Genomic DNA, 12,938 nt, shown 5'->3' on the forward strand with positions numbered 1-12,938 from the left:
GATCTAAATTCAATGTCCATCACTGCATAGCTTCCCGACCATCACTGGGTGACCCATAGTACCACATATGGAGAAGCCCTAAGTATCACTTAGGTGTGACTGCAAATCAAATTAAAAAGAACAGCAAACAAGTAGATCATAATGATGTGAATATAGATTGTGTTGTGCTGTTTGTCTTGAATAACTCTCACTAACATATTTGGGGTGATAAGTGTCAAGTGAACTACTGTCACTTCTGTCAAGTAAACTTCTTACTGTGTAACAAGGACCATGATCAGGTTTGAACCAGGAAAAGAAAACAAGAAATACCAAGTAACTCCTTGCAGGAAAACAGTCTCCACCCTTAAGTAAACCTTAGTTTCATGGATATTGATACTGGACCTGGAAATGTCCTTCTGACTGACCTTTAACAAACATGGTTGGGAGTACATTTGCATTGTAAATGCTATACATTACAATAAATATACAGACCTCAATCTCAAGAGAGTTTAAGAGCAGTCTTAAAAATATGCACCACTGAGGCCCAAAAGCACATGAAAAAATGCTCCACATCACTAATCATTAGAGAGATGCAAATTAAAACAACAATGAGGTTATCATCTCATAGTATCGAGATGGGACACATCACAAAGTACAAGAACAACTACTTTTGGTGTGGATATGAGAAAAAAGTAACTCTCATTCACTGCTGGTGGGAATGCAGTAAAATACAGCTTTTCTGGAAAACAATATGGTTATTTCTTAAAAATCTGAACATTGAGCTTCCTTATGATCCAGAAAAACCACTCCTAGAAATATACCCTAGGAACACAAATACACAATATAAAAGAAACCTCTGTATTCCTTTGTTCATCACAGCACTATTCACAATAGCCATTTTCTGAAGCAACCCAGGTACTCAACAACATATGAATGGCTAAAGAAACAGTGGTATATCTACACAATGGAATACTATACAGCCATTAGGAAAAAATTAAGTCATAAAATTTTCTTATACATGGATAGACAGAGAGAGTATTATGCTGAGTGAAATGAGTCAGAGGGAGAGGGATAAACCTAGAATAATCTATTCGTTGGTGGGATATATGGCAAACAAAAGACTGGGTATGATATCCAGAGACAATAGCTATAAGGATTTGGAGAACCAGTCCCTGGTAGGAAGCTTACTACTAAGAGCGGAGAATATAGATATAGTAGAGAAGGGTCTAATATGAAAGGGACATTCATGGTAAACCTTCATATGCAGTATTGCAAAACACAAAAGATATAGATAAATAGAGAGAGAGAGAAAGAAAGAGAGAGAGAATAAATTACCTGCTCCAGAAGCAGACAGGAGAGCAGGCAAGAGAGGGTGTGTGGGGGGAAAGAGGGCATCAGGATGTGTGAGAGGGGGAACTATTGACATTAATGGTGGGAAATGCACACTGCTGAACGTTGTTTTACATTTATAATTGTAACTAAAACATGAATAACTTTATCTGTGGAAAAATACTGTAGTATGAATAACCTTGTAACCATGGTGTTTAAATAAAAATAGTATATTAAAAATTGGGGGGTCGGAGAGATAGCATGGAGGTAAGGCATTTGCTTTGCATGCAGAAGGTCGGTGGATCAAATCCCCTGAGCCTGCCAGGAGCGATTTATGAGCATAGAGCCAAGAGTAACACCTGAGCGCTGCCAGGTGTGACCCAAAAACCAAAAAAAAAAAAATTAAAATTAAAATTGGGGCTGGAGTGATAGCACAGCAGTAGGGCATTTGCCAACACAGGATGGACCCCAATTCGATTCCAGGCATTCCATATGGTTCCCTGAGCCTGCCAGGAGCAATTTCTGAGCGCAGAGCCAGGAGTAACCCCTGAGCACCGCCAAGTGTGGCCCAGAATCAAAAAAATAAAAATAAAATAAAATATGCACCACTTAAGCACGTTTTTCTGGAGACAATTAACAAGTATGATTGTGTAAACATAGCTCAGTTCAAGTAAATTCATGTAATGATATGTGACACTGATCATTGTACAGGTCACATCACCTGCTCATTTAGGGCTGCTAACATTCTCAGTCCTCCAAATGCACAATCAAATTAACAATTGATCAAAGAGATAAGATCTTGATTCTTTCATATTTTGATCAGTTATTTTCCTCCTTATAAATGGTATAACATAGAACCCAATTGTACAACTGTCATTGCTAAATAATATACGGAAATATATAACCTTAGACATATCGTATTTCTTTCTATTTTCAATGTAATGACTTCTAAAATTGCATGTTCTTTAAATGAATACTAATAAAAAGACTGCTCATTTCAAAAATTTATGACATGTAAATATTTCTTTTTTGATGCATTAATGGAAAATGTGCATCTCATGCTAAAAATATAGTCACATGCACAAAGGGAAGCCCATTTCTTATATATAAACCATATGTGTGTTATATGTTTATACATATCTATTAAGTCAACTGTATTAGTTACATATAACTGATATAAAGATTATCTAGACCACTACTTGGCATGCATGTGGCAAACTTGCTTTTAATTTACATTCAATTACTCATAGCTGATGCAAACATAATCTAATGAAGGCACAAGCAGTCCATTACACACTCCAGTAGGTTATCCAATTAAGTAATATACACCTAACATTTAACACTGCATTTACTGTGAATGAAATTCCCTTTTCTCCACAAAACTTAGGGAAAATAGATATCTCTTTAGACTGAGAATGCCTGCTTTACTTAATAATATCTCATCAATAATTGCTTACTTTTACCTTTCTCTCATTTTCTCTAACTGAATTTCTCATCTCTTTGTCTTCATATTTCCCACACTTATCCAGTCTTTCCCCCTCTCTTTGACATCATCTTGCATACCAATGCCTTTTCATCTTGGTAAATAGATCCATTGAGGAATATTAGGAATATTTTATGGATCTCTATCCAACTATAATTCCAAGCAATAGACTGATCACTGTAATTTACATCTTTCTAAACTCCTTTCCCTCTTTTTAATCTATTTTATCACCCAGAATGCCTACAGTGGAAGAATACAGAAATGAGTGCATATTTCCAAAACTGATTTTGAAAGCCAAAGAAACAGTGATGATTTGATAGAAAATGAAAGAAAAGATACTCTACCATTAACAACTACTTATGTTTGGCCTTCATTTGTAGTGGCAAACAAACCTGGCATTATTTGAGTCTTACTCTAATTTTTCATTCAATCCACAGCTGACAGCTTTTATTTAGCCCAAAGGAACAACATTCTATAAAGTCCCTATCTAACCTCTTTCCCAAGACAAGATAAATTAATTTACAGATGACAACATTAAATTTATTTTAACCCCTCCCTGAAAGATTCTTCTAGATTTCAGCAAAAAATAGAGGAGGGTTTAGGAGAAAATTTTAAAAATTAGGAGGAAGTGATTGCAGAAAAATAATGAGAAATGAGTGGGAATAGTCAGTGTGAAAATACGGGATATAATAAAATATTTGTGGGAAATACTATTTTCTGAGAAGACATAGCTCTGCTAGATTTGTCCCCTACAGAACAATTCCACAGAAAGTTATTAGGTGCACATGTAATTAAAAATAAGAGACCAGAAGATCAATAAATGCATGCATATTCAGAACAAAAAGATTTGTCTTTGTTGTCACTCTTGTTATCTTATGGAAATAACATGTATTTCTAAAAGCCAAAAATCAAATGCTACCAGGAATATGGGGTTCAAAAACATGATTCCTTATTCACTGTCAGTTGAAGTGTAAAGTAGTTCAACCTCTACATAAAACAGTGTAAGATTTTCTCAAAGAAATAAACAAACAGACTTACCATAGTGTTCCAGCAATTCTACTCCACTCCTTGGTATAAGTTCCAAGTACACACAAAGGCTAATTTTATAGGACAAATATACTATATTGTAGCACTATTTTCCATAGTTAAGATGTGAAACAACCTGAGTGCCCAACAACAGATAAGTGAAAAAAATAATTGTGCCACATTGATGCAACGGCATTCTACTCAGATACAAGAAAAATCATGATTTTGTATTTTTTTTTTTTTTTTTGGTTTTTGGGCCACACCCGGTGACGCTCAGGGGTTACTCCTGGCTATGTGCTCAGAAGTCGCTCCTGGCTTGGGGGACCATATGGGACACCGGGGGATGGAACCAAGGTCCATGCTAGGCTAGCGCAGGCAAGGCAGGCACCTTACCTCTAGCGCCACCGCCTGGCCCCGGATTTTGTAGTTTTCAATGGAGCAAAAAGGGTGTCAAGTTAAGAGAAGTAAGTCAGAGTAGATTATATATATATATATATATATATATATATATATATATATATATAATAAGATATATAAGTATATATAGTAGATAATAAGATAGTAGTGGTAATATCACTCAAATGAGGTAAAGAAACAGAGCAAGAGAAGAAACAATGTCCAACGAAAACAAACTCACAAACTCTGGACAGTAGAATTAAAGTTATAAAGGCAAAAGAGTGTTTAGGAAAGGCCCAGAGAGATAGCACAGCGGCGTTTGCCTTGCAAGCAGCCGATCCAGGACCAAAGGTGGTTGGTTCGAATCCCGGTGTCCCATATGGTCCCCCGTGCCTGCCAGGAGTTATTTCTGAGCAGACAGCCAGGAGCAACCCCTGAGCACCGCCGGGTGTGGCCCAAAAACCAAAAACCAAAAAAAAAAAAAGAAAAGAATTCAAATACTCTGGTAGCTGGTGTGGTAACATTGTACTCTTAAAAAATAGAAACTTTTACACTTTGTAAAACAATATTATTGCAATTAAAATATATGATAACTAAAATATAAAATTTTAAAATGTTAAAAAAATAAAAATAAAGGGTAAATTAACTCTTAAAATGTTATGTTTATTTTGGATATTTCAACCATTCTAGTTCTATTTTTAAGCAGAACATAAAAGAACCATTACCTGTGATGATTCATTTTTGTACCCATTTTAATTTGTTTTGTTTTTGGGCCACACCCATTGGTGCTCAGGGGTTACTCCTGGCTCTGCACTCACTTAGAAATTACTCCAGGCAGGCTCAGGGGACTATGTGGGATGGTGAGGATCAAACCTGGGTTAGCTACATGCAAAGTAAATGTCCTGCCCACTGTGCTATCGCTCCAGCCCTGTACCTATTATTGAATCTCATTTTACTCATTAAAATCTCAACATTATTACCTCAGAATGTCCTAGGAAATACTGTCCTGTGAACCAACTACCTTGCTTCTTGTAAAATACCTCCCCTGGGAAAATTGACTACAATAAAACCTTCCTTCCAAGAACCTTAATTGTTCTGATCTCTAGTTTCAGGCCCTCTATTCTATTCTACCACATTCACAAATATCCCTATATTATTTGTTACCATGATTCTTCTTTTTTATTCTTTTCTCTCATTTCTCTTTTCTCATCTTGAACTTCCAGCTGACTGTAGTCTCAGTGATGTCCTGAAATCCACCAACATAAGTCAGGATTTCTTAAATTCTTCCCTACACACAGGATAATTCCTTATTTTGAGACTGTCCTGTATACTGAATGATATTCACTAGCATCTCTGAACCCACTCAAGATTCCAGTGGGACCCAACCCCTTTCTAGTCATGAAAAAAAAGTTCAAATTGCCAACTGTAGTAGATGAGGGGCAAAAATCTTCCTGGTTGAGAACAGCTAAAGCTTTTGAATCTGCCCCATTTCATTCCTAATAACTTTATGACTTGGAGTTAATTAGGGATAAAATTAAATTCAGGGAGATGTAGAGGAAAATTTATCCTACTGAAGGTGGACTCATTATCAAGTAGGAAGGCATAGTCCAATATTTTTTTTATAAATCTTAGTTTCTCTGCCAAGCTCAAGAATATTCTGAATCTGCAAGCACAATGGATTTTGCTTGTCTAATTTATCAGTTATAGGTACATGAAATACCATTAGAATGAAAGGCCCTTTCTATTTTCATCTCAGAGATGGGATAGGCAGGAATTTTTCAGCAAGCTATAAATATCCAACACATTGTCAGGTAAACCATAATGCCTTGTTAGGTTAATAGAAGGTGTCATTTTTGAGCATTAGTGCTTTGTTGGCAATTCACTATAAATTTGGGAAAGGAAAAAAAACCAAAGCAGTGAAATGCTTAAGTGGCTTAGAGCTGTGGTATGACTCACTAATATGGTGTCTTGGGCATTTGAACTTCCTTTTCTTGCTTCTGGTTTTCTCTTGAGTTTTTTTTAGTCTTAGAAAAGTCAGGTAAAATCCCAACTGGCAAGTCAATGAGCAAATAAAAAGAATTCAAACTTTGGTTGTGTATCTGTATGTGTTTAACATACTATTATTTATATATTTTAACTAGGTGAATTCTCCAAGTGTGTTTGCTGTTATGTAAAATACAAAGATGATTTCCAAACATCATGGAAGGCCTTTTGTTAACTGTATTCCTGCCAGTCTTTCTCCTACATCTAACTTCTAATACACCAAAGTCTGATCCATACAGACTGAGTCTGATATCAGGAAGATATTAGTCTGTATTAGGAAATGAAAATAACTATGCCTCTAGCTTCTGCCATGTGGTTTTGTCACTTTCTTTTTATATTTTATTTTTTTTTCAGTTTTTGGGCCACACCCAGTGATGCTCAGGGGTTACTCCTAGCTATGCTTTCAGAAATCGCCTCTGGCTTGGGGGACTATATGGGATGCTGGGGGATCAAACTGTGGTCCGTCCTAGGTCACGTCCTAGGCGTGCAAGGCAGACGCCCTTCCATACCACTTGCACCACCTCTGCGGCCCTGGTTTTGCCACTTTCTACACAAAACTAATGATACCTCCAGCTAATGTGTTTTTGACCCACTCCTCAGAAGAATAACAATCAATAGAGTCAGATAGTCACTTAAGGTAACTAAGAAACTAGCTGGTCTGAAAAATGTGTGTTCTACTTAAAAATATAAAGTGAAATGCACCTTTTAATAGTTTCTACAACAACCAAAATTAACTTCATAGGTAGTGTATCTCAATGTAAACTCGTCTAAAATTATTTTTCATCCTTTCCACGAAAGCTAGAATTTAGAATTGTGGAGCGTTTTTTGTTTTTTTGGGGGGGTTGTTTTTTTGTTTTTGTTTTTTGGATTTTGGGTCACACCTGGCTTTGCTCAGGGGTTACTCCTGACTCTGCACTCAGAAATCGCCCCTGGCAGGCATGGGGGGCCATATGGGATGCTGGGATTCAAACTACCGTCCTTCTGCATGGAAGGCAAACACCTTACCTCCATGCTATCTCTTTGGCCCCATTGTGGAGCGATTTGGAAAAGAACATATAAACAAGCAACAACACCAATAATTTATGGCATAAAGTTTCCTAATAACTAGGCTGCTGTGGCCAGATTCAGAGTATTAAATAATGAGGGGAACACTGTAAAAATGAATACAAGGAATAGTTGGGTTTTTTTTTGTAAATTGTGCTTATGTTGTTTATGCAAATGATATTAAAATGAAGTTTGGGGAACAATAAAATAGACAGACACTTAATAGGAAGCATTAGGTGCTACTTTATAATTCATCAATTTGGACATCTGTTCATCCTTTACCTATGTGGATTTGGAGATAAAAATAGGTCAGGGAGAAGATTTATGTAGTGTGTGTCCATATCATACCTAGATTTCCATTTCTCCCAGTGGGAAAGGTTCCTGGTTATCAGAGAACCAGGTTTTTGTTTGTTTAAAAGCATTTTATTGAAATGCTATTATTTATACTTTTCACAGATATATCAGTCTAACACCACACTCATCACCCAAGGGCCCACTTCTCTCTGCAATGAGGAACCTTCTCACCTTTCATCCCCATATAAGCTCAGTTCTACAGAAAAAATATTCAGTTCTGCTGATTCTGACCATTTGTTATCCCCTTACTGTATTTATTTTTTATCTTTATTTGAAGTAGATATCACTTTCTTTATTTCAAATTGTGGAGGTGGTGACATCTATATATATAGGTCTTATATGTTTAAGTCTATTAATTACATATATATGTATATGTGCATACACATACACACAAAAATGAAATCAATCATAAATAGGTGAAATTAATTTTTCCCAAAAAAAGTTTGGTACAGGAATATAAATTAGAATTAATATTATGTATTATGAGCTGATACATTTTTAAATTTTCAGGAAGTTGGTACTACAAATGTAAAATTATTAGAAATGAAGGGAGTGAAGAAAAATTTAAGGAGAGAATCTGAATAGACTTACAGAAGTATAAAAGTTTTTTATTTTAAGAAAGGAACTATGGGCTTTACCAAAAAAGTATTATGTGAACACCAGAAGAAGTGCTGTATTTTCCTCTCACAGCCTGAGGTAACATTGTGCTCTGGTATTTGAGGCAGACTGAGAAATCGAAGAGGTGAAGAGACTGGCTGCAGAGATGGGCTCAGTATCAGTAGGGAAGAAACTGAGCTGCCAAAGATTATTGAGCAAAAAATATGAGTAGGGTGCTTACAGATAGGCTATGGAGTGTGGGGAGAGGCAGGCGGGTTTTGAGTTTCTGCCCAAATGACATCACAGACTAATCAAACTGCATTTTAGAATGGTTGTCTGCTGATGTAGTGAAGTGAAGGAATTGTGTTTCCTAGGTAGGAAGGAGAAACATACAGCCCTGAATGCTACAGAACCCATTGTAGACCAGGAACACATCTAGTTTAAAGGGTAAACTTGACAAGAGAACAGAGGAGGAAATGGAATATGAGGGTTGGAGTGATAGTACAGCAGGTAGGGTGCTTGTCTTGTACTAGATCAATCTGGGTTTAGTCCTTAGAATCCCATATGGTCACATAATCACTATCAGGAGTGAGCCCAGAGAACAGAGCCAGGAGTCAGTCCTGAGCACAGACGGATATGACCCCAAGACAAACAAGCAAAATGGGAAGTAAACTCTGACACAATTTTGTTTTGCTTATATGAACCATTAGTATTTTTCCCTGTCAAGCTACCTGGAAATGATCTGGAAAGAACTTCGCTGTCTAAATTTGTGCTAGACTAGAACTTTTCCCTAGATAGGAAAATACAGGAGAATCAGAATGCCACTTCCACTTGTTATTTTAGCATAAATTTCATCCTTACGGAAAATGGCAAGTTCCTCATTAAAACACGGACTTCTTTTGAACATAACGTTTTTTTGTTGTTGTTTTGTTTTGTTTTGGACATAAAGTTTTTTTTTGTTGTTTTGTTTTGTTTTGGGGCCACACTCGGTGATGCTCAGGGGTTACTCCTGGGTATTCGCTCAGAAATTGCTCCTGGCTTGGGACACTGGGGGATCGAACCATGGTCAGTCCTAAGTCAGCATGTGCAAGGCAAACGCCCTACCACTTGCACCACTGCTCTGGCCCCTAAACATAAAGTTTTTAATAAGAAGAATCAGCAAGAAGTTACCTGGTAATGAACTCTCTGGGAACCAGAAGAAACTGATTGCAGGTCCTAATGAGAAAATGAAAGAAAAAAATCCATATCTTAAGATTAGTTTAAACCAGTACCCTGCACAACTCTTTCAAGTAAACCCCAAACTTAAAATTATTAAGTACATCAAAATGGTACATCAGCCAAGTTTATTACAGTACAAAAATACAAAAAAAAAAAATCCTCAAATAATGAAATTGGACCGAGAGGAGAAAGGCTACTACTGAGCTACTGAAATGTAGCCCTAAATAAGTGTTTAGAGGTAAATGCCATATTATTTCACAGATAATAAAGACCAAATGTAAGAGGGAGGCAGTTCGGTTATATAAATGGGAGGTCATTTTAAATTATAATCTGAACTTTTGGCTTGTGAAGAAAGAATCTGGGAGAAAAGGTTCTTCAAGTCTTTAGAAAGAATTTATTTAATCTCAGACCAAATACACTGCCATGGTAATTGTGTTTACATTGAGAGAAGTTGCTTGGCAAACACAGGTTTCATAGACTATGAAGAGAAAATCACCCACCACCTTTGCATTATCACGAAGTGCAAATTAACAGGATGAAAATTAATGAGGTTTTACTGGCAGAGTCTGAGAGCCTGGCTCCCTTATAAAGTTTTATAACTAAGCTGTCTCCACTGTCATGTCCTGCAGGCATCCTCAGTAATGAGTGTAGTGATTCTATTTGCAGATGGCAGCAAACCTAGCCACCTCTGTCCTGTTGCCTACTGCCCATGGGGCTTTATCAACTTAATCTCTAAGCCCAAGGATTTTAAAACTTTTCTTTTTTGAGGGCAGGAGAGATAGTATAGCAGGCAGGCATTGTACATGGCAGACCTGTGTTCTATCCCTGGCATCCCAAATGATCCCCTGAACATTGCCAGGAGTGATCCCTGAGCTTAAAGTCATAATCAAGCCCTAAGCATAGTCAGATGGGGCCCTAAATCAAAAACCTTTTATTCCTTTTTTTGGAGTTTTCTTTTTCACTTTTGACAAAAAAGAACCTGACTTTAAGTTGATTATGCATATGGTAAGCATTCCAGCAGATTCATTTCCCACAAAATCAATTAATCAGATATATATTTCTAGTGCAAAACTTTAGGTCATTTTTCTTTTCTTTTTTAAAAGAAAACAAAAAAGATTTTGGGTCAGTCATGATTCACTTCTTTAAGGCAGGCTTCTTGAGTAATGTTCCACAATGAAATAGTCTTTTTTCCTTTTTTCTTTTTTGTTTGTTTTTTGGGGCCACACCCAGCAGCACTCATGGATTACTCCTAGCTCCTGGCTCAGGAGATCATATGGATGCCGGAGATGAAACCTGCATCCATCCTGGGTCAGCCGCATGCAAGGCAAACATCCTACCCTTGTGCTACCACTCTGGCTTCAAAATACAGTCCTTTTTCAACAATGAAATACCAGATCTTCCAAGAATATTGATTTAGATTTGAGTTACAAACTGAAATGTTCACAAATTTTAACATGTTAAAACTAGTCTTTGTTAAAGATAAAGCCAAAATATTTCATATTCATTATGTTATTTCTGTCCTTAACAATGCTGAGGAGAAAATTAATAATATTCACATTACTTTATATCTCCTTTTTGAATTAACACCAAGAAAAAAGTGGATCTGCCAGAGAGATAGCACAGTGGTGTTTGCCTCACAAGCAGCCGACCCAGGACCCAAGGTGGTTGGTTCGAATCCCGGCGTCCCATATGGTCCCCCATGCCTGCCAGGAGCTATTTCTGAGCAGAGAGCCAGTAGTAACCCCTGAGAGCTGCCGGGTGTGGCCCAAAAACCAAAAAAAAAAAAAAAGTGAATCTGATATTCAAACTAAGTGGCTTTCACTTTATGAGATTTTGAATACTGTATATTTCCTTTATTTGTGATATGTATTTATATATAATGCATTATCTGAAAAAGAATGAGTCACCTTGAATTGTCTATCAAAAAATACCTAGAGCCCACTCAAAAAAAAAGTGACTCTACTGTGTCTCTTTCAACAAGAAACATTAACAAAAGAACTGTTTATGAGGCATTTTTCTACTTGTAGCTTGATAACAATGGTCATGTCCCTTTAAAGTTTTACTTTTGCCAAAATAACCCTTTAAATGCACAGAAATATCTTCTGTGAGATCTCCCCCTTTCTTGTTTCTCCATGGAATGACCAGATTGAGAGAAATCATTTCTTTGTATTATGACACAAATTTCTAAGATGTATAGGTTTCCAATTCCTATGTAAATTATCGTAAAAAACAAACTCGTCAGCTATACCTGACAGAAGTTTCTGCAAGATACAAAATATTCAAAAACTCTTAAATCTCTGTTTTCTTTCACAATTTGCCAGTGTCCTTTGAAATCCTTTATAAGTTAAAAAAGACTTAGCTAGGAAGGCAGAAGTTTCAGTTGAAGTCTTGGACACCCATGAACATCATACTTGCTCTTTGCTACAATCTTGAGCAGGAAAATGAGCAGCAAGGGGTGGGATCGAGAAGATGTGAGGTATGCTTAAAAGACATGCCTCTGTGCATAGTTTCAGAGCAAATATAAATAGTATTGATTTACAAAGATGAAAAGTTGAAGACAATAAGCAAATGTATTAAAAAGAAAAACTCACCTCCTGTAGGCGATCTATGTACATACGGCAAGTCTCCAAGTCACAGTCTCCACGCACAACTAGAATACCCAGAGGGATGGCTAAGGATGGAGAGAAAAAAGTCTAAAATGACATATTTGACTTGTTCATGTGGGCATAAATATTTTTCTTATGGTTAAAAAGTTCCCATATTGGGCTGGAGAGATTGCACAGTGGTAAGGCGTTTGCCTTGCATGCACATGGACTGTGGTTCGAATCCTGGCATCCTATATGGTCCCCTGAGCCTGCCAGGAGTGATTTCTGAGCACAGAGTAAGGAGTAGCTCCTGAGTTCCACCGGGTGCAACCCAAAAACCAAAAAAAAAAAAAGTTCCCATATTAAAAATAATTTCTCATATTAAAATAATATTTCCACCAAAAAACTAAGTAACCCAGGGGCCAGAATGATAGTATAGAAAGTAGGACACTTGCCTTGAATGAAGCTGACTGGATTCAATTACCAGTTCAAATTATTATGCAATTATCACCCAAATTATCAATACAAATCATTCCTGGAGCCCACAGAAGTGATCCCTGTATGCAGAGCCAAGAATAATACCTGAGCACCTGCTGAGTGTCCCCCCTCCAAAAAAAAAAACAAATCCATGTACCCTCTCCTTTGCCTCCTTTATTATTTGAATCTCTTTATTTCTGCAGGCACAGCACTCTCCCTTCGCATAATAATGTTGTTCCTTGCCACCTAACTTACATTTTATTGTGTCCTGGTGTCCCTGAAATAAAGTGAACTATTATGGAAAGAGTGGATGGATATGCAGGATAAGGAAGCAATTCCTAGACAGCTGATCACTTAATCTGTGTATAAAATGGGCAATGTACTGGGAAGGAATGAAACAATCTTGA

The 12,938-nt window shown here is 36.9% G+C and overlaps 1 protein-coding gene across 1 annotated transcript in view; it reads right to left on the reverse strand.

Annotated features, from left to right (window-relative positions):
* The window catches only part of DGKI (diacylglycerol kinase iota), a 503,984-nt gene that overhangs the window by 82,005 nt on the left and 409,041 nt on the right, over positions 1-12,938 (reverse strand). The window contains exons 22-23 of the mRNA XM_049774493.1: positions 12,061-12,140; positions 9,422-9,466 (exon numbers count right to left, since the gene is read on the reverse strand). Coding sequence (XP_049630450.1) covers positions 9,422-9,466; positions 12,061-12,140 — 125 coding nt within the window. The remainder of the gene's footprint in view (positions 1-9,421; positions 9,467-12,060; positions 12,141-12,938) is intronic.

Source organism: Suncus etruscus, chromosome 1, assembly GCF_024139225.1.
Source record: "Suncus etruscus isolate mSunEtr1 chromosome 1, mSunEtr1.pri.cur, whole genome shotgun sequence".
Lineage (NCBI taxonomy): Eukaryota > Metazoa > Chordata > Mammalia > Eulipotyphla > Soricidae > Suncus > Suncus etruscus.